A 24,818-nucleotide genomic window follows, 5' to 3' on the forward strand; every position below is an offset into this window, starting at 1 on the left:
TCATGAGCACGCAGGCCAGGAGCTGTTTCGGGGGCAGGGCAGTGGGCAGGGCTAGAGGAGTGTTTGCTGGGCAGCCTGCTGCTCCTGCCCACCGCCAGCCCTGACAGACATGCATCATGAAAGGGACATGATTGTGGCTGCCTTCTCAGGAGACTCAAATTCTGTGGATCTGCACACGATTCCTGGGTCCCATCTCCAGGACCTCTGCAGAGCCCTCTCGGGGTCTCCTTCACAGAGTGTGCCCGGAGAGAGCTGTTGAGACACATTCTCTATCGAGCCTTCAGGGGCTCGGAGAACAGGTCAGCGGAGTTAGCCCAACTCACGGGCGGGAGGGCATCCCAGGCAGAGGAAAGGCGCAGGTGCACACAGGGGGCAGGACTCAGTGCTGCATGTCAGGCTGCCAGGGTGCAGGAGGAGCCAGTTTGTGCAGGGACTTATATGCCAGGCTGTGGCACTTGGGCCTTACCTGAGGCCGTTGAAAAGCCAAAAAGTAGTCAACAACAACAAAACAACAAAAAGATTTCTGACTCCCTGAAGAACCCCTTTGAAAGGAGCATAAATAGGTGGGGACCATTTGATAGAATTTCCAGTGGCTCAGTAGTTTTTGAGGCAGGCTTTAGCAGAGCTTATGAAGTCCTGAATTGCAGACGAAAGTGCAGTAGGAGACCCCAGGAGGATGTGGTGGCCTTTCTGTTCCTGTCATTGGGCTTAAAGCAGGGTTAGATGTGTCGAGATTCATCTATCAATTAGAGTTCTTTTCTTTTAGAAAGACATCCTGAAATATTTGCAGATTAAAGGTTGTCTTTCAGGGTTTACTTTCAGATTAGGCCCAGGGCAGGGAGTAGGACACAGGTGACACAAGGTGGCCCATGAGTGTCATAACTGGGTGGCAGCACCTTGCTTTTGTGTGCATTTAGCATATTCTATATTATTTTAAGAGAAAGAAAGGAAATGCCACCACTAGTCTGCTTAAAAGCATTCTTTATTTTTCACGGGATTACATATGTCATTTATTGCAGACATTAATGCTTCTTTCAGGGCTAGTACAGGGATAAGTAAGTTTATCTTGCACGGAAGTGAATGATTAGCCTCGCCTAATTTATTACTCTTTGTTTACAGGATCTGAAAAGCCTTTTGATAAAGCTTGGAAGGACTATGAAACAAAATGTGAGTGTTCTCGTTTTTAAAATTACGTACAGGTAATTTGAGATTCCAAATTTAAACCAAGCTCTTACTGCTTAAAGGGATTGTCTAAATAAACGTTAATCCAGCAAAGAATTTTTATCAACCATGTTGTTATGGTTCGTTTTGATGACAGATGTGTTTGGTGATGCTATCTTCTTCTTTTAATCTGTTTTCCTCCATTCCTTTGTCTATGATGTCATAGTGGTTATAGGATGTTATTTTCAGGAAAGTTCATTGAGGGAAGTTAAGACCAGTTTCTCTCAGGAGGTATTTCTTTCTGTTTTTGTTTTTAAACACTTTGTCCATTCTGTTACCATTTTTGATAACAGGGCAGTTTTCAGACTTCATCTTCCTGGTGATTGGTGAAAACTACTTAGCTTTGTATCTGTGTTTCTCTGAAATACCAGTTCCCTTGGTTTTTAAAAAGAGGGTTCAATACCTGTCTCCTTCGGATGCATCTGCCAAAAAAAAAAACCTGAAGAATGGAGAATTGATTCTTGGATGTGAACTATGGTTTCTATAAGAAATAGAATTGGTTTCCTGACTTGAAGTCAGCCAATAGACAAGACTCTGTTGGTTGACTTCAGGCAGTTGTAACTTCCCCAATCACAGTTTCCCATCCCTATTGTAGAGAGAGTCAAGCTACAGGGAATTGATCAGGCAGGTAATTGTGGGGGGAATAATGGCTTCAATTATTTTAAATACTGGAAAGATATGAAATATGGTGGTGTTTACTTTGTAATCTCTGTGCCTTGGGTAATGTTGAGTGTTCTGATTGGAAGTAGAAACTTTCACATGAAGCTTTCATATGAAGCTGTCTGGTAAAGTAAAAGGTATTATGAGGAAGTCATTTCAAATGTAAGTACAAGTATTTCATTAGGTTGTTTGGTTAAAAACAAAACACAAAACAAACAAAAAAAACTAGCCCTGGATATCTTTTCAGTGGGGAAGGATCACAAAGCTCAACTCAGTGAGCCCTTCACCTTTGATACTCCTTCTATCCGTGGGAATCTTACATTTCCATACCCGAGGTTGCTTGGCCCTGAGTTCTGGAGTTTCATTGATGGTGTGCATTCATTCAGAAGCACAGGCAGAGTGTTGACTAGAGAACCCTGCAGGTCCGTTCAGCCCAGGGAGGCCCTCACTTGGGATCCCTGGTCTGTCAGCATCCTTGATCTGTGTGCCAGTTGGGTGAAATAAATGGGAAGGGATCAGTGGATTCCTGCTTTGCAGAGGGAAAACCTAGAGTCAGTGGTTTCTGCTGGTCAGCCAGTAAGAGTAGTTGAGACAGGCCAGGAAGCAGCTTTCCTACTTCACTCAGCCACACTTGCTGCCCTCTCTGTGACTGATGGGAAGTGGTACTGTGTGTGACTAGACCAAGGGCAGAAAGGGCTTTCTGAAGAAGAGTGCCTGAGAGAGTCGTCTGGTTCTGAAAATAAAAGGTTTGGAAGGAGGATAACATCAAATTCTGTAAAAATGAGACACACATGGGTAGAAAGGGGACAGAATTCCTCATAAAACCCTAGAATTTAGGAAGAAGGAGCAGTACCCTTTAAACTTGAAGTCATTGTAGGATAAATAAAGGAAGTAATTTTTTATTAATGTGGGAGATTCATTTATCCCAAGAGGTTTAGTGATATGTAACAACCATAATAGGTTTTAGATGTCTTTTAAATTCCTGGGCAAATAATCCCATACCTGATTATTAAGAGAAATGACCAGTGTCTGGACGGTCTCTTGCCTGTGAAGGAGTGTCAGGGACACCTTGGAATTGTCTAATTCTAGTCCCAGGGACCCTCCAGTCACACTCCCTCCCGGATGCATAAACTCGTTAAACATCCCTCCCCAAGGGTCTCCTGTGTGTTTATTTTTCACTCATTCGCTCCTTCACTCCTTCAAATTGTTGAGAACCTACACAGTGCAGGACACACAGAGAAATGACATTTCTTGCCTCTTCCTAAACACTCTAGTCCTCCTCACCCTAATGACAGGGAGCCCTCTGGAACCCCGCGTAGCCCATTTCATCATTGGATGCCTTTGAAAGAACATGCTATTTGGGTCTTGTGGTGTCTACTTGAGGCTCTACAGGGAGAGCTGCTTCCCTTGTCTTCATGGCAGCCCTTTCTGTTTTTTGAGTGCTTTCTGTTGGTTTTGTTTAGTCTCCTTTTCTCCAGAATAAAAACTCATGGCTATTTCAAGCCCACCTTAGCAAACATGATTTTGTGGCTCCTTTTTACCATGGTGGCTCTTTTTTGGATTTGTTCGTTGGTCAGTTTTTACCCTGAACTGCACACTCGACATTTAGGTAATACAAGTTAGGCACGAGATGAATGTGGAAAGGATAATTAAGCCGACAGCATGGAAAGGTGGTTGGTGGTCTTCTACAGTGATGAGCGGTGTTGTAGGTCAAGGCAGAGAACTGGTGTGGCTTCACTGAGTGAGGAGGTGATGACAGAGACTAGGGAGGAAGTCCAGGAGGAGAAACAGTGGGTGGGGAAGAGTCAGACAGTGCCCTCGTGTTACTAGAGGGCAGGCAGGCTCCGAATGCTGATGCCGAAGGAACCCTCCAAGCCCTGTGCAGACTTCCCACCTCCTCTGACCCATACCTGACTCAAAGCAGGTGCTTAGGAAGTACTTGCACTTAGGAAGTACTTGCTGAGTAAGTGGGAAGGCCCAGCTTGACATCTTCATGAGGACACCCATTTTCCCTTTGAGGCAGTTCAGAGGTTGCCTGTGCTGAAGCATGTGGTGAGCATTGGTCTTGCCAGGCTGGGTACTGGGGCAGCTTCAAGGCTGTCCCATTGAGTTCCGTGCCAACAGGCATCTTGATTTATCCTTGCTTTCACACGTAGAACCAAGATAGAAAAGGAGAAAAAGGAACACGCCAAGCTCCATGGGATGATTCGGACTGAAATAAGTGGAGCGGAAATTGCCGAAGAGATGGAAAAGGAGAGGCGCTTCTTCCAGCTGCAGATGTGCGAGGTAAGGCGGTGGCGAAGGCAGGTCCTACAGCCCAGGCTGTGCCGGCTCTGCCCTCACCTGTGGGAGCGTCTCACCGATACCTGTGGCTTCAGAGAAAACGCCACATGCATTATTGGACTCCCTTTGCGCCTGTGTTGACATTTCTTTTACTAGGGAAGTGCTGGTTTCCTGGAGGGTCGAATTAGGTTACTTTAACACCAACATTTTCTTAAAAGTAGAGAAAAACCACTAAATGTATAGAATGTTCTTTCTGGCCTCACATACATACTCTTGCTAAAATACTTATTCCTTGGGTGTATTTAAATGAGATGTCTGAGTTCCCTTGTACCAGTGGAGTCAGTGACTGGCTTGTGGGAGGGTGAGAAGTCAGCTGAGAACACCATACAGCGATGACAGACCATGGCCTGGGTCAGTGTATGTGAGTGAATGGGAAGCCAAGTCACCCGTTTGACTTCCTCCTAGACCTCACTTGCTCAGGCGAGGGCACTCATCCAGCCTGAAGGCCCAGGTGGTCTGGGGAGCGCCTGTCTGCTCCACTCCATCCTGCAGCCTCAGCCCATCCCTTAGGGGAGACAGCAGGACGGACATTCTCAGAGCATTTCTCTGAGATCAGAGAGTGTGGATCATGAAGGCCTTTGCTCACAGCTTTTTTATTTTTGTGCCTTGCTTGCCAGGTACACGTATATAAATGGCACATGGAAACAGTTGCCACCTCTGCCTGGGGTTGGTTCCTCCTGGCAGTGCCAGCTAAGCTCCCTCGCCCTGGATGGCATTTGTTTCCCTCTCATGGTGGTGCAAACTTAGATTTCAAATATACAAAGTGCATGGGTCATGTTTGTGACAGGCATTGAAACTGGCATTGGCCAGCTCTTAATTCCGTCTAAGCAATCAACAGCAAAGCTAATCCAGAAGGCACTTTCTGATTTTGGAATGTATGTTTGTTAATTGCAGCAGGAGCTTAACCCTTGTAAATACATATATCTTAGAAATGTATTTAAATGAGTTTTTATTCCCAGAGCAAGTTCTTAAGTGGTCAGCAGAGGGGAATCAGTCCCAGGAATCAGGGTAGCAGTTGAAAGTTAAGTCCATTTTGTCTAAGGTTAGAATATCTACTTATCTTAGTCTGTTTTCTGTTGCTATAACTGAATACCTGAGACTGGGTAATTTATAAAGAAAAGAAATTTCTTTCCTAGTTCTGGAGGCTGTGAAGTCCAAGGTTGAGGGGCTGCATCTGGTGAGGACCTTCTTGCTGGTGGGGACTCTGCAGAGTCCTGAGTCAGTGCAGGATATCACATGGTGGGGGCCTCACAAGAGACAGCCAAACTGGCTTTTTAATAAGAGACCCACTCTTCTCATAACTGTCCCACTCCCTCAGTAATCCATGAATGGATTAATCCACTCATGAGGACAAAGCCTTCATGACCCAGTCACCTCCCAAAGGTTCTACCTGTCAACACTGCTGCATTGGGGGCCAAGTTTTTTTGGGGGCCAAAATACAAGCACAAAGTATTTTTTTTTCAATCCTCCTTCTGTAAGGATATTGTTTCTAATTAAGTACTGTAGTAGCGTTTTACAAACAATCAGGGTGAAATTAAATAGTAGTGTTTTACAAAGGATGAATTTGGAAAGGGGTATTTGTGTTCAGGTCATGCTCTTTTTGGTTAGTAAAGTAGAAATCTATTTACCTAAACATTTTAAGACTATTTAAAATGCATACTGAAATTTTGAAATTCAAGTAGTGTGTGAAGGTTGTAGCCATGACTTAAGGAGTAACTGGGTTCCCCACTGGCTCTGTCGTTGCTTGCTGTGGTATATGCACCTTGCACTGGTTACTTCTTCTCTTCTGTGTCCAGGTGAATTGATCCTGTGAACTGACTAAGTCATTTATTTTAATGGAAATACACTGTATAGATGATGCCTCTAAGTCATAGACTTGAGCCATCTTTTGAGCAGTCCTCAGGTAGTGCTGGGTCCTGGCTCTGCAGAGCTGGCACTTGGAGGGGTCAGGCACTAATGTTTCACGGTTGAGTGAGAGCTGTAGTATATGCATGCATAAAAGCAGAGGTGGGCTTATCTAACAGTAAACTCACAGTTTTCACAGAAGACATCTGATGAAGAGTGTAGAAGTTGGCCAGATAGTCATGGGCTGTGAAGGCCTTTCTTTCCATAGGTGAGAAAGATCATTTGAAAAACAGTTCCTTGAGAATCTAACTCGGAAGTGAATTAGATTGCCTCCATTAAAATCATGTTTAAAGGCCGGGCAGGGTGGCTCACACCTGTAATCCCAGCATTTTGGGAGGCTGAGGTGGGAGGATTGTTTGAACCCAGGGGTTCAAGACCAGCCTGGGCAACATGGTGAGACCCTGTCTCTACAAAAAACAAAAACAGACAAAAAAAACGTGACTTTAAAATTATTTGACTGTTTCCGCAAACTGAAGTTCTCAAGCTTTAAGTGCTTGCTGTTGTTTAGGTGTTTAAAATTTTAGTTGCCCAGGATCTAATCTAGAAGAGTGGCTTTCAGGTTTTTATTTTAAAGCTGTGGAGCCCTTTCTTCAAAATTCATTTAATAAAGAAATTCAGTATGTCAGGTAGGTAATACAGACCTTCTGTGAGTGGAGGTGTGAGAGATCCTCTGTTGCTGTTTGTAAAAATAGTATATGCTTTTAAAGAAAATTGGTTAATATAAGAAAATACATATAAAAGGAATTAAAAATTGCACCCAAATTTTACTTACCCAAAGATAATCACTTTGACATTTAACTAAACATCTTTACATGTCCCTGTGTATACATTCAAAAAAAAATTTGTATAAGTAGATCTTTCTCTGCTGATGCTTTATAACCTATTTTCACTCTCTAGTGTATTGATGTCCATGTCAGAAATTGTGGGTTTTATTGGCTTAGTGGCTGCACAGTATTTTCTGTATGGATGCACCATATGTTAAGTCCTACTCATTAGGTTTGGGCTGTTGCCATTGTTTACTTTTATAAACAAGATAGCAGTGTATCTTCTTTTCTGTTCATCTTTGTAAACTTTTGTGGTTATCTTCTTAGAATAAATCCCTGGGAGTAGAATTTCTAGGTCAAAATTTAAAAATTTGATACATTGCCAAATATTTAATAAATATCAAAGAAAGAGGGAAAGAAGGACCTACAGGTAGTTGTTACAGGCAGAAGGACAATTTGTAGCTTACAGTTTCACAGCAGCTTTCCACCTCCTCCTTGGGCTGCAGAGAGACCTCAGTGAGCATCTGAACTTGGGTACCCCTACCCCACCCCCGCCCATCGTTTACAGCTGATAGCCAGGGCATGAATCAGCAGCGCTTCCAGGGGACATTCCGTCTCAGAGATCATCTCCTGACAGCGGAGGAGATGGGGACTCATGAAGTCCTTTTATTTCCTGACACTGGTTTTGTAGCTCCCTGAGGCTTTCTGATACCTTCGTGGTCACTAATGAATTCTCCAAGTCAAAAATAGCTTTAATTCATTTCAATTAAACTTTGTTTTTTTCTAACAATCACATTATTTTACGTGTAAGGAAAATGTCTCAGGACAGAGACACAATGCCAAGCATCTCAGCTACAATATGTTAGCAATTAGTGTTCTTAAAGAAAGGGACCTTGGGAAGAAGTATGTTTGAGATGGTTAGAAATCCCATTTATTTGAACCATCCATAGTCTTCCATGCAGCTAGAGTGAAGATTTCTCCTAGCAGGCTAAGATAGACTGTCTTATTACTGGGAGTTTTTGGCACTTAAATATTTAATTATCTGACTGTCAGATAATTCATATGGCCCCAAGATAAAGAAATGGTTGTGGAATCCAGGAGATACTAAGTGTTGATCATGCACTCTACGCATTGTGAAAGATGCCAAAGAAGTACAAGAAATCATCTCAGTCCTCAGAAGCTCCTTTTAAAATCATATTCTGCTTACTTCTGTGACATTTCCTTTTCATTTTTCAACAGTATCTGCTGAAGGTCAACGAAATCAAGATTAAAAAGGGAGTGGATTTACTTCAGAATCTGATAAAATATTTTCATGCCCAATGCAAGTAAGTTCTTTGTTATGATGTTATCTTAAATGTTTCTTCATGTATGGCAACTTCTGGGAGATCTATAGATAGCTCGTAGGAAATAAACACTCATGTAGAACTCTATAGTAAAGGGAATGAGGTGTTGACTCATGCAACAACATGGGTGAACCTTGAGAACAGACAGAACAGAGACAAAAAGCAGATGAGTGATTGCCGCAGCTTGGAGGAAGAAGAAAATGAGAAATGACTGCTCACGGGTATAGGGTTTCTTTGTGGGATATTGAAAATATTCTGGAAGTGAGTGCTAATGATTGCACAACTTTGTGAATTTACTACAAATCACTTTAAAAGGATGAATTTTATGGCTTGGGGATTATATCTTCATTCAAAATAAAAGCATATATACAATATAAAAAATCTGTAGTCATTGCCAAATATATTTATTTTTGGCTCTTTTTGTAGAGGGACAAACTAATTTGACCTATTCCGCATCTCTCAGATGTTTGTTAAAAGAGAAATGATATGGTGTTAATGCAGTGTTTTAAAATAAGAAAACACTTTTATATATTACTTATCCTGTAGAGCCAAGGACTGTGATGAGCAAAGGAAGATGTTAGTAGAGGAGGAGGAGAGAATTCCACCTGCAGGGGCTGCTCAAGTACTCAGCTTTGCCATGTATGTCAGTACTTCAGTCTGACCCACGTCTCTGACCTGGCTTCTGCTCCTCGTCCCCCAGTCACTGATACAGGCCCCTGGCTCCTTCACTCACCCACCCAGCACACTTCTGTTGAGCACAGACCAGAGGCTGGACCAGAGGCCAGAGGCACACTGATGCACAGTGCTGGCATAGTGCCTGCTTGAAGAGTCAAGTAGGGAAGTTGGACTGAAAGAGACGAATTTCTAATTAGATGTTTACAAAAGTGTTTTAAAGTATAGGAATCTAAGAAAGAATATAATAGAAGGACCTGATATAAAGATTTAGGGTAGGGTTTTTTGGTTTTTGTTTTTCTATTTTATTCCTGATACAGTCTCCAACAGCCAGCACGCGGTGCCCGGAACACAGTAGGTACTCGGCTCTTTCTTGAATGAGCGGCAGACCTCCCTGAGGAGACATGGATCTGAGATCTAAAGTATGAGTAGGAGCCGGCAGATAAGGAGTGGGGGAAGAAAGTTCCAGGCAGAGTCTAGGTCTTCAGGCAGGAAAAAGGACAAGGTGACGTCAACTCAGTGAAAAGGAGAGTGGCCTGAAACGAAACTGCATAGAAAAGCCTTAGGGATGTGGACAGCCCCAGACCTCTTGCAAAAGGTTTTAGATTTTATCCCAAATCTGTTGGGAAGCTCTTGAAGAGATTGAAGCAGAGGATCATTTGTTTGCACTCCTGTGATGTGCCAGGTGCTATTAGGGGTTTTGGTGATGCAGTAAGGAGGAAAGCAAAGTTCTTGCCTTCATGGACCCTGGGGTCTCATGGGGGAGGCAAGTAGGAAACACGAGCCAATATTTAACTGAGTTTATGAAAAGGCAAAACAGTGATGGGGAGAGAGACAGTGGTGTTGGTTAGACGCAGCTTCAGGAAGCTTCTTGGCTGTAACAAGATTACTCTGCATGTTGCAGAGAAGGAACCAGATAGGACAAGGGTGGATGTGGGCAATTGCTTGGAAACACAGCTCCTGTCCCTGTGCAGCCCAGAGGTGACGATGGCCCAGCTGACCTCGTGACAGTGAAAGTGGAAGGTGTGGACTGACGAGAAATATTTTCCTTGTGGAATTGCCATGCCTGTCTGCGTACCTTCCCAGAGCAGGCTATGCCGCCAGCGACCTACCTTTGTACACAATTGTTTCTTTTCCTAGAAGGCCTCTTTCCTCTGTGCCCTGCCTGTCTTCTGTTCCTCCTAGGACCCAGCTCATGGATCATTCCTGCTTTGCAATGCTTCTCCCTTTTGCCTTTTCTTCCTCCTGTGTTGCTGCCACACCTCTACTTGTCTCCATGATGACATCTTCCTCGTGTCTCTGTGCTGCTGAACTATACACTCCTAAGGAAGAGGCCATGTCATTTGTTTTATATCTGCAGTGTGTGGCACATTTACCTGGCGCATATTTGCAGCAGTGAATTGCACCGTGGAATTGAACTGAGCTCTGCTTTGGAATTCTTAATACAGCTTTGATGATGTTGCATTTCTAAAGCACTTGAGGTCAGGTGGCAAAGGAGTATGTGCCGAATGGTTCATCCAAAGTTAAAAGAGAACTTCAGCCATAAAAAAAAAAAAAAAAAAAAAAAGTGAAATCATGTCTTTTGTAGCAACAGGGGTAAAACTGAAAGTCATTAAGTGAAACAAGCCAGCCACAGAAAGACAAATATCGCATGTTCTCACTCCTAAGTGGGTGCTAAAAAAGGCATGCCAATGGATGTAGAGAGCAGAGTGACAACAGAGTCTCAGGAGGCTGAGCGGAGTGGGGATGATGAGAAATTACTAATACTTAATAGGTACAATGTATGTTATTCTGGTGTTGGATATCCTGAAAGCCCTAAGTTGACCACCAGGCCTATAACGAAACTGCACTTGTACCCCATGAATTTATGTTAAAAAAATTTAAAAGATAGCTCATCTCTACTTAGAGGGTGGAAAAGACCTTGAAATTGTATAGTTTTCAAGATGAATTATTTTATGGAGACTCAAAATTCTGACTTTGTGATGAACATGCAAATTACTTCTTCAGTTCTTATGTCAGGCAATTTAGGAAGTGGGTCGCTTCCTTGCTGATATTTTATTTTTAAGAAGAAGCTATTCTGGGATTTCCTTTTTTCCCCTCCCTTTATTTTGCCCAAACCAGTCAGTTGGGTAGCAACAGACCACTTGTGGAAAAGTGAAGTCGTTGGCCTTTTATGGACATGAGCTCAGTAACCTTTAAAAATATGAATCTTCCATTACTTCCTTTTTGGATATGAGAGAGAGTGTGTACGCTGCCTGCTCTTCAAATCAGTCAAGCAGCTTTGACTTTCTTAATTCACGTTCTGGAGGATACAACGTGGAGCCCGAGCAACTCAGCTGCAGAGTTCGAGAAGAGCTTACAGCCGTGCGTGTTTCCATGTGTGGGGGCTCCTCTCATTCCCCCATCACACACGCCCAGTCTCCGCTTCTCGTCCCCAAAGGCATGGCTTTGCCTGGTGGATACTGTGCCCTGCTGGGCAGACATGGGCCTCTGCGCGCTGCTGTGCTCCACCAGGGTGAAGAGGCCACTGTATAAACTAGATTCCAGGGCTCAGGTTTGGCTGTTGACCCTTGGAACTACTTAGATATGCGTTACTTTGCTTTTTCTTCATTTTTTTCTTTTCACTTTAAGTGTTCTTAAAGAATACTTCATGTTCTTTTATTTTTATTTCATTTAAGGAAGGCATTTTCATCTCAACCTCATTCCTGGAATATCTTGAAAACTTGTCTTACTAGCCTTTGCCTCTGAGCGTTGCAGATCCTGTACTCTAGCGGAATCGAAGTAGGGCATTATAACATTAGAAAACAAAGACAGCCATGGTTTGGCCAGGCACGGTGACTCATGCCTGAAATCCCAGCGCTTCCGGAGGCCAGTGGGGGTGGATCACCTGAGGTCAGGAGTTCCAGAACAACCCGGCCAACGTGGTGAAATCTGGTCTCTACTAAAAATACAAAAATTAGCCAGATGCGGTAGTGCACACTTGTAGTCCCAGCTATTCGGGAGACTGAGGCTAGAGAATTGCTTGAACCCAGGAGGCGGAGGTTGCAGTGAGCTGAGATCATGCCACTGCACTCCAGCCTGGGCGACAGAGCGAGACTCTGTCTCAAAAAAAAAAAGACAGCCATGGTTTGAAAGGTGATGAGTGTTGAATTGACTTGTTCTTTAAGCCAATACCTGCTGGAAACCACTGTGACCAGCTGTTGCTCAGTGAACTTGGGGTGCATGGTCAAGATGAGCCTCAGCCCCGGATGCTGCAGAAGCTCGCAGAGGAGGGAGCAGCGGGTGTCATAGGCAGACCTCGTCAGCAGACACGGCAATGGAATGTGGTAGCGTGAAGGCTGCAGGAGGGGCCCCAGCGCAGTGTGTGGGGCCCAGAGATGAAAGGGGCTACTCTGCTTGGTGGGTTTGATGATTGCCTCTAAGTGGGCGTATTTTAAAGGCTAGAAATACACCCCTTCTAGCCTGGCGAGGCAGGCTAGAAAATGTTTAAGAGACAACAAAATTTGATTGGGTAATGTTGATGGGAAAAGTTCTGTGAAGCTTGGAAAAGTGTTAATGGGCTCAAGAAAATTTGCTGGGGCTATGTACTTAGGACTGTCATAGTGACAGCAGCCAGCGGAGAGGGAATAGTGTTCCTTTTCTTGAAGCTTCTCCTGACGCCAGGGCTGAGTGCACTTTGAAGGGGTGTCTGGGTGCCAAGACATGCCTCAAGGAGGGTACGGGAAGGGGAAGGTCAGCCCTTTGAAAAATCAGAGGGAGGAGATTTTCCAGGTAGGTGGATGGTGAAGGTTGGCTGGGCTATTACAAAGATGAATTCTAAATCTAAATCCAAATTCATATTGTTATTCCAAGTACACCATTCAATGTCATGCTGGAAACTGTCCTGACGAGAAGTCTCTGAGCACTTGATTCCGCTACAGGGCTGATGCTCATGCGCGCTCTCTCTCACTCTCACACTCTCTCTCTCTCTCTCTTCCCCCCTCCCTCTCTCCCTTCCTCCCTCCCTTCCTCCCTCTCTCTCTCCCTCTCTCTCTCCCTCCCTCCCTCTCTCTCCCTCTCCCTCTCTCTCCCCCTCCCTCTCTCTCCCCTTCTCCCTCCCTCTCTCTCTCCCTCCCTCCGTCTCACTGTAGGGAGAATTGCCAGGTCGCAAAGGTTCTTGGAGCTGTACACCTGCTCCCTCTCCCTGGGTGGTTTTGCATTTATCACCTGTAATATTTTTCCTGTTCCTTATCTTAGGTCTTAGAAATCTCTGTCCTCCTACCTATTTCACAAGAATTTGAAGTGATGAAGAAAATAGTTACATAAAGAAAAACACGTAAATAAAATACAAGAATTAGATGAGCTCAGAAACATACTCTGTATTCAGAAAAAAACCTGTTAAAATACAGGAACAAGAGTATAACATAAAGAATTATGTGTCTATCTAACGATGAATGAGAACATTCTAGCAGCCTGACCTCTGTGACTCCTAATAAACACAGGTCAGTGTTCGTGCCCCACGGCCTGTGTGTCCCTCTCCTTCCTCCTTGGAGTTGCTGCATTAAACATCACGCTGCAGTGTTTTCACAGCGCCTTTTGTGTGTCATGCACTTGGTCTGGGAAACGCCCACAGAGCTACTGCTGAGTTTAAAAGAAGTAAACATCATTTCACATGATACGTACGAAACCCAGATCACTTTTTAAAGATAGTCTCCTTGTTATCCAATAAACTGGCTAAAGTTGGTGACAGTCCATCCTTCATTAAGTTATTTATTCATTCAATAAATGGCATGTGCTTGAAATATGCCAGACTTTGCGGGTGCTTTGTGCCTCCTAGAACTTCAGATCTAATGAGGGAATTCTGTTTTAAACAATCACACTAGTGAATACATAATTGCAGTTGCAACAAGTGTTTTGAAGAAAAATACAAAATGTCCTGAGAAAGTATAAGAAGGCCTCTTATAGGGGAATAACTTGTAGGGGATTATGGAAGGCCTGGCTAACCAGGGTATGTTTCACCTAAAACTTGAAGAATGAGTGGGAATCAGCCAGGCGAAGCAGACACACCTTAGGAGAAACCTTTAGAGAGAAGAAACGGAGTGCAGAGGGCCTGGGGGCAGGAGAACTTGGTGGCCACGGAGGAAGGGAGAAAAGGCCGGTGTGTCTGGAACTGAGTAAACAAAGTGGGTGGAATGGTGTGGTTTGAGACTGGAGCTGCAGACAGGGGCCACATTACATGGGCCCTGGAGACCTTGTTATGGGTTAGAACTTTCTCCTTAGCTCATGGAAATGCCCTTTCTTCATTCCTCTCAAAAGGGTTACACACAGCACCCTCCAGAGGCGGCACTGAACACCAGCCCATGACTGCAGCGGAAAAACTAGTCCAGCCTCTGTTGCATTTCCTGAATCACTTGTTATAGGTGACCTCATGGCATTGAGTTCTCAGCCTTAAAAAAAAAAAAAAAAAATTCCTCTTGATACAAATATCAGGTTCTCCATCTGCGGTTTCCTACCCCACAGATACAGAGTGTAGCCATCAAAGCTGCTTGGTTCTTTTCTGCATTCTTGCTCTCTCTCCCTCTCTTTTTCTTTCTGTCTGTCTGTCTTTTTTTTTTTTTTTTTTTGGAGGCAGTCTCACTCTGTCACCAGGCTAGAATGCAGTGGTGCGATCTCGGCTCACTGCAACTTCCGCCTCCTGGATTCAAGCAATTCTTGTGCCTCAGCCTCCCGAGTAGTAGCTTTTTGTATTTTTGTATATTTTGTGTGTGTGTTTTTTTAATAGAGTACTTTTAGGGGTTTCGCTATGTTGACCAGCTGGTCTTGAACTCCTGGTCTCAAGTGATCCTCCCGCCTCGGCCTCCCCGAATCCCTCACCCTGGGATTATACGCTTGAGCTGCCACACCCAGCCTCTGCGTTCCTTCTCTTTTCCATGTAGCGGTCGCATGTTGCGGCACATTCTTTAGTGTCTTCCACTTGTGCCCCATGGCCTTTCTAGCCTCATATGCTTCTGTTTGGATGCTCAGAAGAAATCAATCAAAGCCCTTGCTGCTATTTGTCAGCAGAACGCTCTCCCGTTATAAACTGAAAATCAAGGCCTCATTTTATATGGGTTGAGAAAAATCTTAAATACTTAAGCGTATTGCAATTCCTTTTCTATTTGCTCCTGCTAATTTTGAGGATCATTTTATTCTTGGTTTGCCTGATATTTTAAGGTTCTGTTCATACAGTCTTTTCCCCCAGGAGTTACATAATGACTTCAGTCACTTTAAAGAAGTTTTTTAATCTGTCTGACAAAATTATTTTTTCCTGTGTGAAGTGTCATCTCTGTTTCCTCTTTTTCCTGCTAGTTTTTTTCAGGATGGACTCAAAGCCGTGGAAAGCCTCAAACCTTCCATTGAAACGCTGTCTACAGATCTTCACACGGTGAGTAGCTTCCCTCCCACTGCGATGTTAAAATCGTCTTACTGCAACAGACATTTTCATCTAAATGTTGCTTCTGTGTAATCCTGTGTTTTCATGCTGTGCCGCCCACGTGGAGTGTGGCGTTCCCACGCCTGTCCTCTGTCATGGTGGGAGGGAAGGTTTGACTAGCGAGGGAGGCAGTTGTTGCTTTGTGTGGAAATGGCCCCATGAGCGCCAATGTTTCACTGTACCTCAGTCTTAATTTTCTGATTTGTTCTGTTGTGTGTGTGTTTTTAAAGATCAAACAGGCCCAGGATGAAGAAAGAAGGCAGTTGATACAGCTTCGAGATATTTTGAAATCTGCATTGCAGGTTGAACAGAAAGAGGTGAGGGGATTTAATTTTGAAAGATTACAGTTTTAGCCCCGTTCTTGGAGGCTTTGGGCCTGAAAAACATGAAGTTCATGTCTTCTAGGAGCTCACAGTTCGCTCGGGCTGTGTCAGGCAGCAGTAAAACATTTCATGTATTCTTGCAATTTAGTTCTATAAAACCCTCTTTTAAAATACGTTTATTTCAGGAGGAAGCATTTACTACATGCATGGCCTTAATGGTGGTGTGTAAACCTTGTGCTCTGTCAGTTGCTAGATAAGGAGCTCTTGGTGGCTTCGTCACAGAGACCATGTGTCCTTTGTGCTATTTATCCTGTACCTGGCCCTCTGTCGTTTCCCTACCCTGACATACATGGACTCTGCCCCTTGGGGCCTAGGCATGTAGCAGGAGACCAGCTGGGGCTCTGCCATCCCTGAGGTTGTGTTCTGTACGATATGAGGCATGAGCTTTTCTTACAGCTGCCTCCATAGTGACAGACAGAAATCCTTAGTTCTCTTACTTCTCCTCTTTCTGTAATGACATCTCTCTGTGCTAACACGTCAGCAGGGACAATTTTGTGTTGTGGGGACTTGTTTTAAAAAAACCATTAAAAAGTTTTAAAGATAATTTTACTATATTTTCACTACAATGTGGGTATCATAATGTGAATTTAGTATAAATCCATTTCCTTGTCAATAAAAGGAATGTGTCTAAACGTATATCTAGTGATTTTAGAGGAATTGCTAAACTACTTGACAGAGCATGAAGTTCCCTGTAGGCAGTTTGGTGAGCTCTATTTTATTGTAAGTTCTTGTACTATAACTGAATATTGTTGTTTTTCTTCCAAATGCATTTACCTTTTGTGACCGAAGTCTAGGAGAGTAAGTAGTTCAGTATTTTAATAAATTGCAGAATTTTGCATGTTTTATTCATGAACATATATACATATATGTGTGTGTGTGTGTATATATACATATATATATTCCTTTTATATATTAGTGGCTAGTAGCATTTTTTATTTTAACCCCTCACCTTTCATTGTTGTAGATTTTATTAAAGGCTGGAGAGTTTGCACAAATATTAGGAAAGTGGATATTTTCTGGGTTTACAGTTTACACTTTTGCTGCTGTTCCTTTGTGAAGATGAAGCAGGTCCCTCCCTCCCTCCTTTTCTCTCCCCTGACTGGCTGAATGCTACACATCTTTCTAGTCCCTCTGAAGCCCCACCTCTGGAGCGCTGCCTCTGATCACCCCAGCCCACAGTGATCTGAGTTCACAGAGCACGTCCTGTTTAAAAGCCCCATTTGAATCACAGCCTCTTCCTCTTTTTGAGTGTTGGCTGTGCCTTAAGTGCACAGGTGCCTTTTCTCCAGCCGGACCTCGAGCAGCCTGAGGATGCCACTCTGCCTTCTGAGCCATTCTTCCATTGCACTGTAGTGCCGCAGCGCTCATTTAGTAGAATTTTGGTAAACATGGGTCAACTAAGTGAGACATTGGCAGAGCAAGGTTATATTTAGTGCTAGAAATGACCTACAACACGGTGACTTCCTCCTTGTCTAGAGAATGTAGGCTCTGACGCTTTGATATTCCCAAACATGGGATATAAGCACTAAAAGAAAAAAGAACTTGGCGTAAGGAGAAAATAGTGGCCTAGTTGTAATGAAGGGGAGGTAGTGTGAGGGCGGGAGCCAGAATGCCGTCCAAGGTGGCTGCTCCCCAGCGCGCCGTTGGAAATGATGGAGAACTGCCTTTGTCTAAGAAGGAGGATCCAACCCATGAAGCAAAGCTCAGGTTTAAAATAAGGCAGAGCAGCAGCTGGGGCCAAATAGCCCTCTGGGCACAGTGCAAAGGCTGTGTTTGCTTTGGCTGTGCAGAATTAGGAGGTTTGGGAAAATGGGCTGTTGTGAGAGAGCTGGTTATTTACAGCTTTGCAGGGAAGTATAACAAATTTACCAGCACAGACCAGAAGTTCTTTATAGTTTGTTGTTTTTTGTTGACCAGCCCATCTGCCCCGATTGCACAGAGGGATCAAATGAACCTCCTTTACTATTCATCTTTGGCTGTCTGCCCAGTTGGCTCTTTGTCAAGACCTAACTCAACAATCTCCTAGTTGTGGGGGTGTTGTGTTTTCTGTGTATCATACTCTGCATTGCTTTTAGGTAATGGTATTCAGCAAGTTGGACAGTCTTTGAACACAGTTGCACGTAATAAGCAGATGTGAATATGCTACATTTTCTGGTTTAAAATGATTTTCATGATGGGGGTTCCATTTTGTGTACCTCAGATTTACAATAAGAATTGATCATTTGGTCATTATTGTTTAGGCTGTTACTCCTTTGGTTGGATTTTCTTCTGTGGCTTAGACAACTGAAGGTGTTAGAGGATTTTTATTCAGTGTTACAGAAATTCTAACCCTGCCTGTGTAATCACAGTTCATAGAAATTAAGTAACATGCCCCAAGAAACTGTGTTGATCGTTGGTAGAAGCCAGTGCTCCTCATTCTCTTCCTGTAAATACCATGCATCAGTTATTGAAGGAATGAAGAGTGGCCATTCCAGTGTGGTAGCTTCAGGCTGCTGTTTCTTTGTGACCGTGCAGCTTTGTTTTGGTGTGGAGCCTGTGCCATTCTGGTCCTGGTGACCTCACACTTCGCAATCACTGGCCATTCATGTTTTGTTCTTGATATTTTCTGCTCTCTGTAAGGAGAATACAATTGGTATTTCCATTGTTTTTCTTTGTGAAGGTTTTCATACTTGGAGAAAAGTTGAAAAATTGTGCAGTGACCACCCATAGGGCAATATTATACAATGAGGACTGGTCTCTGCACCACAGTGTTCAATTTTTGGAGAAGATCCTATCTACAGAGTTAAACCCATTGGCACTGCTCATCTTTGCTTGGGCTCTCTCCCCATCAGCCTCGCCTCCTGCCTTTCCCATCCCACGTCGTCTATCCGATGGAGTTCTGCCAGGACGGACCCTGCTGGGGTGCTGGCGGAGTTCCAAAGCCTCATCACTGGTGTGCAGGCTCTCTGCTGTTTGATATGGAGAACCCAGACTTATGCGCTTCTATGGGGAGGATCAGGCTCTGGGATGTGGTCTCAGAGGTCTGAGTGCTGAAACCAGCATGGTTTTCTCCTCTGCATGGTTTTCTCCTCCGCAGATTTCAAGTATGGTTGGTCGATGTCTCTGTCTCTCTGTCTCTCTGTCTCTCTGTCTGTCTCTCTCTCTCTCTCTCTCTCTCTCTCTCTCTCTCTCTCTCTCTCCACCGCCTGCTCATTCTTTCTCTCTCTGTCATCTTTGCTCCCTGTTTTTCGAGCATCCTGTCTAGTAGGATGTGGTAGAACAGTTTGTGCCACCCAGGCAGCCAAGGTTCACCACGCCATAATTTTCTTCTGCCTCTGGGTTTGTGTATCTTACATGCCCAAATCTGGCCTTCATCAGAGATCTCTGTCAGTGACCACCTGCCTGCCTCTCCTGCCGAGCTGCTAGGTAGCCTGGCTCTGGCCTCCATGTCAGCCTCAGCGGAGGATTCATTGTTGATTCACACATCCAGCTACCCTTTCCTCCACTGTTACTCTAAGCCAGCGCTCCACAGACACAACAGAACAAGACGATCCAGTTCTCACCTCTTCAGGGACTCATCCTCTGGGGGTGGGGACAGAGAAGCAATTGGGGCGCAGTGTGATGAGAGCACTCGTGGACATCAGCTCCAGGAAGCAGTGTCTGCCCAGTGCAGGCTGGGCAAGTGCCATCGGGGATGACTTCCCAGAGGCTGGGATGGGGCTTTGAAGGATGATTAGGAGTTAGCAGGCCAGGCATGGTGGCTCACAGCTGTAATCCCAGCACTTTGGGAGGCCAAGGCAGGTGGATTGCTTGAGTCCAGGAGTTCAAGACCATCCTGACCAACATAGTGAGATTCCATCTCTACAAAGAAATAAAAAAATTGGCCAGTTGTGGTGGCATGCACCTGTAGTCCCAGCTTCTCGGGAGGCTGAGGTGAGAGGATCCCTTGAACCTGGGAGGTGGAGGTTGCAGTGAGCCAAGATCACACCATTGCACTCCAGCCTGGGCCACAGAACAAGACCCCATCTCAAAAAACAAACAAACAAACAAAAAACAAAAAAAAACCTGGGACCTGGCAGGAATTAGCAAGCAAGAGTCCCAGCAGGTGGGGCTGGTAGAGAGGACAGCTTCTGCCTATGACGGGGTTGCCTGGGTAGCTGTATAGCAGAGCAGAAGAGCTTCACCTGCCTCTCACCCACCTCTCTGTGTCCAGCCTGCACCATATTCCACGGTCCCCTCACACTTGGGGAGAAGGGACCTCCTCCTGTCCATTGCAGGGCATTTCCTGTTTACCTCATTTTTCAGGTTTTCCAGGCACTTTACAAGTGTGGCCAACGATCCTTACAAACCACTTTACAGGGTAGGCAATGTTTGCCCATGTCTGCAACTTTTTGTTTGTTTGAGACAGAGTCTCCGTCTGTTGCCCAGACTGGAGTGCAGTGGTGCGATCTTCGCTCACTGTAACCTCTGCCTCCCAGGTTCAAGCGATTCTTCCGCCTCAGTCTCCCAATTAGCTGGGATTACAGGCGCGCCACCATGCTCGGCTAATATTTGTAGTTTTAGTAGAGACGGAGTTTCACCATGTTGGCCTGGCTGATCTTGAACTCCTGACCTCGTGATCTGCCCACCTCAGCCTCCCAAAGTGCTGGGATTACAGGCGTGAGCCACCGCGCCCGACCAGCCATGTCCACAACTTTATTCTGTGAGAAAAAGAGAATGAGTGCCCTTACCGGGCTCACACAGCGGCATCAAAGCCAGGATCTGACCCTGATCTATTCCACGTCAAACTGGTTCTCTGGAGTCTTTTACCCTTAAATAATGGAGAATAGGTGGTAATGATATTTGAAAGCACTGTTCTTAGACCATGGCTCAGTGATTGGCTCAGCAAGGCCTCCAGCTCCCTGTTGTGCCCATGTGGGTGGACACACCTGTCATATCTTCAGAAGATGGGGAATGAATTGGACATCACAGCCCTCCTGGGCAGAGAAATTTTAAGCTTCCAGAAGTTACTCCTTGACAAACTTGTCAATCACAGGAATTCTCTGGACACTGACTTTCTGAGAAGTGGGCAAAATGTCAGTTTTTAAGCTATCCTAGAGTCTTAGACAGCTCAAGGATTCTTAAACTATTTGTAAACCTCTATGAGATTTGTACTGCAGGCAGCATCCGCCTTTGACTTCCATTCCTGGAGATTTCAGATACTAAGTCTACTGGTCATCTGGGCAGATTCTATGTTGGCCAGACCCAATGGCTAATACTTCACAGGGCAACAGAAAAGTTAAAATCAAGGATGATGCCTGAGCTCTGAGAACTTGTCTGGGTGCCACAGGACAGAGGATATTGGACACTGATAGAATTTCATGAAAGCCTTTTGAGGTTCCACCAAGTGCCTGCTTACCCTGCATACTCAGGCACACAGTCCCTGCACGTTGAGGCTTTGTCAGTCGAGTTTAGGTTGTCTTTGTCTCTCTTAGGAAAGTGGAGAGTGCTTTGGAGTCTCTAGGAATTGGGGCAACATGGACCACCCTGGCCTCTCTTACTTCTTATGTTCTTCTTCTCTCCAGGAGGAGAGATTCTTTTCCCTTGAATAGTATTCTGAAAATCAAAACCTTGGTCATGTGAAAGGGCCAGTTTCCTCTGTCAGGCCTTCACTTGGTCGGGCGTTTTGTACAGGCCAACAAAGGCTATTGTTACCGGGTCGTCTCAGAGTCACCTGGAGGATGCTGAAATAATTCATGCTAAAACAGTTCAATTTTATGTTAAACAGATTCTATTCCTCTTTTTTACAAATGTGAAGTTTTATAGGCTAGCTTAGTTCAGACTTGCTGCATGCTTTAATTGGTCTAAAGAAAAGAATAAAACAGGGTGATTTCTTTGTCACCTTCTGGCATAGGGTCTGATTCTGTTGAGAAGAATGTCCCTTATCCTGTTCATGAGACCTGAAAATGGCTCTGATTAACATGCGCGGCACGAACAGTGTTAGCAGTATTGTCACATGATTTCACCACTTACTTTGTGCAGGGCTTTTTTTCTCCCCAAATCAATAGACATATTTCTTGGTTGTGCAGTTGAGTCTCCTGACAGGTTTATTTTTAGTCTTTCACAGAGACGCTGTACAGGTGAGCAATATTTCTCCACATTCCTTCCACACCGTTGTTCCCAGCAACGTTGAAGGATGGATTTGCTCTAAATTTTGGTGCCAATGTTCTGCCCTTCTGAGAAAATGTGGAAACTGGGACCATCCTCATCTCATCAGTGTGCGTGTGCCCTAGTTTATCCAGAGGCACAAGTGCTGTGTGAACTTTCTGTGGAAATGAGTTCATTTCTCCCCTCCTGGGCTCTGCTTGTTTCAGAGTCGGTTGTCAGTTCAGTAATGGAGAGTGCCTCAGCACGTTACTGATTGCTCACGTGGAGTTTTTTGGTTTTTCTTCTTTGGCAGAGTTTAAAAAGTCAGTACTAGACACTCATGTGCATGGGGTGGAAGACTTACTCATATTGTGACGATGACAGTACTCCCCTAATTGATCTACACAGTCGGTGCAGTCCCCATCAGAAATCCCAGCTGCCTTTGTGTAGAAATTGACAAGCTGATCCTGAAGTTCATGTGGAAATGCAAAGGACCCGGAATCGCCGAAACAGTCTTGAAAAAGAAGAACAAAGTTGGAGGACTTGCACTTCCCGATTTCAGAACTTACCACAAAGCTGTAATAATCAAGACAGTATGGTACTGGCATAAGGAGAGACATATAGACCAGTGAAATAGAACTGAGAGTCCAGAAATAAATCCTTACATTTAGAGACAGTTTATTTTCAACAAGGGTGCCAAGACAATGGAGAAAGAGTAGTCTTTTCAACAAATTGTGCTGGGGCAGCTGGAGAGCCACAAGCAAAGAAGGAACTTGGTCCCTTACCTCACACCATAATCAAAATTAACTCAACACGAGTCAAAGACCTAAATGTAAGAGCTAAGACTATAAAGCTCTTGGAAGAGATTTTGTAAAGATAAATCTTCATGGCCTTGGACTAGGCAATAGTTTCTTAGATAGCACCCTTACAGTACAAGTGATGAAATAAACAGTAGGTAAACTGGACTTCATTAAAATTAAACAGTTTTGTGCATCAGAATCTTTTTTCAAACTGTCAGAAATCCAAGAGGTTGCCTGTGCCTTGAGATGCAGTTGAAACTCTGACTCTAGCCCGTCTTGTCCACCCCCGGGCCTTACTGCCTAGATGCAGTATTGGTCCAGCTTCCCTGGTTGCTGACCACATGGCCTCCCCATGTCTTCTGTGTTCTGTCCACTTTGTCTTGAAGATCCTCCCCTGATTCGCTGCCATTTCTTGCCTTCATGTTTAAAACTCACTTTTTCCTGTGCTTTTCTCCCATTGACTCTTCGGTTCTTGAGTGCTCTTCTTCTCAGCTTCTATCACACTGATTTTCCTGCGTTAGTTCTTTCATCGTTTGGGGATGTGCTTTGTTCTCCAAGGATGGTGAGCTGCTCAGTGGCAATGATGAGAATGGCCCTAGACTCTGAGGCTGTTCTCTGGGAAGAGAAGACGGTGTAATGGAAGGAGCCTCAGAGTGGAAGGCAGGATTCCATTCCACTCTCTGCTCTTGCTTTAAGGAGCTCTGCGCCTGGAGCAAACCACTTACTTTCATTGTGTCCCTGTTTCTCCCATTATGGAATGAACTGGATAGGAGTTCTCATTAAACACCCACGGGCAGACCTCAGCCCTTTCCTGGTTGACCTGTGAACACGTTGTTCACATTTTGCTCCCCTCTCATTTCCTTTAAGTCTCAGGAAATAGTATTTCCTGCACTGGCACTGGTGGCCACTCCTACAAAACAAACAGTGTCTGATACTGTTTGTTTTGTTTGGTTTTTGTTGTTTTGAGACAAGGTCTCGCTCTGTCACCGAGGTTGGAGTTCAGTGGTGCTGTCAGGACTCTTTGCAACCTTGATCTCCCAGGCTCAAGCAGTCCTCCTGTTTCAGCCTCCCGTGTAGCTGGGACTACAAGCGCCTGCCACCATGCCTAGCTAACTTTTGTATTTTTTGTAGAAACGAGGTCTTGCTATGTTGCCTAAGCTGGTCTTGAACTCCTGGGCTTGAGCCATCCACCCACCTTGGTCTCCCCAAGTGTTGGGATTACAGGCATGAGCCATTGTGCCCAGCCTGATATCATTTGTTAAACACCAGTTGAGCACCTGTTGGATGCCAGACACTGGACTTGGGCCCTGGGTGTTCATTGCTAGTCCTCGCTTGCCCTAAGAAGCTGCTGGGCTGGCGATTCCCAGTTGTGGTAGGTTCAATCAGATTCTCAGCTGACGATGTGGATGGCTTGTCTGTGATTAAGCTCCCCTTTGTCAGGGTCAGACCCCCCCTTACTTAAGATTGATGGGGTGAGGAAGTGAGGATTTGTGTAGTACTTGTTGATATTCACGTGTGTGATCCTACTGAGGCCTTAACTGTTTATTGACCTTACTGGGTATTCTTTTCTTATTGCCCAAGAAGGAAACTGAGGCAGAGAGCTTATGTGATGGTTCTGTAGTAAGGGACAGAAAGCTGGTTTTGTTGTTTTGCTTGGAAACCCCTGCCTTTCCACTCACTGCATCACCTCCCTCCTTAAGGGCTACTCTGGCCGTAGTGGGAGCCTCATGTCATTGTCAGGGGGTTAAGGCTCATAATGAAATAAAACCTGGAAACTCCCAGGGCTCGTTCCTTCAGCCAGTTTGGGATATTGGTTTCCTGACATTTCCTTCTCCAGCCTGATAGATGACATTTATCAGTTCCTAGAGAGGAATCTGATGTCTCCTTTTTTGCTGTGTTGAGAAGGGGAAATTTCTCCAATTTTTTTTGTTGTTGTTTTTGTTGTTTAAAAAAAAAAAAAAAAAGCTTATTAGGCATAAGTTTCCTTTGTGTACTGCTTTTCTAAAAATTGGGACCTGGACAAGATTAAAAACACTCTTCATTTTTTAGGACTCCCAAATGCGTCAGAGCACAGCTTATAGCTTACATCAGCCTCAGGGAAACAAGGAACATGGGACCGAGCGGAACGGCAGCCTCTACAAGAAGAGCGACGGGTACGTGAGGGGGTGTTG

General features: G+C 44.6%; 1 protein-coding gene across 2 annotated transcripts in view; it reads left to right on the plus strand.

The window, feature by feature from the left end:
• ASAP2 (ArfGAP with SH3 domain, ankyrin repeat and PH domain 2) overlaps window positions 1-24,818 on the plus strand; it is a 203,735-nt gene that overhangs the window by 112,422 nt on the left and 66,495 nt on the right. For both annotated transcript variants that reach the window (XM_017853630.1, XM_017853639.1), the window contains exons 5-11: window positions 200-211; window positions 1,131-1,171; window positions 4,038-4,167; window positions 8,133-8,218; window positions 15,236-15,311; window positions 15,590-15,676; window positions 24,697-24,800. In XM_017853630.1, coding sequence (XP_017709119.1) covers window positions 200-211; window positions 1,131-1,171; window positions 4,038-4,167; window positions 8,133-8,218; window positions 15,236-15,311; window positions 15,590-15,676; window positions 24,697-24,800 — 536 coding nt within the window. The remainder of the gene's footprint in view (window positions 1-199; window positions 212-1,130; window positions 1,172-4,037; window positions 4,168-8,132; window positions 8,219-15,235; window positions 15,312-15,589; window positions 15,677-24,696; window positions 24,801-24,818) is intronic.

The sequence above is a fragment of the Rhinopithecus bieti genome, unplaced genomic scaffold (genome assembly GCF_001698545.2).
Source record: "Rhinopithecus bieti isolate Rb0 unplaced genomic scaffold, ASM169854v2 scaffold_1530, whole genome shotgun sequence".
NCBI classification, from domain to species: Eukaryota; Metazoa; Chordata; class Mammalia; order Primates; family Cercopithecidae; genus Rhinopithecus; species Rhinopithecus bieti.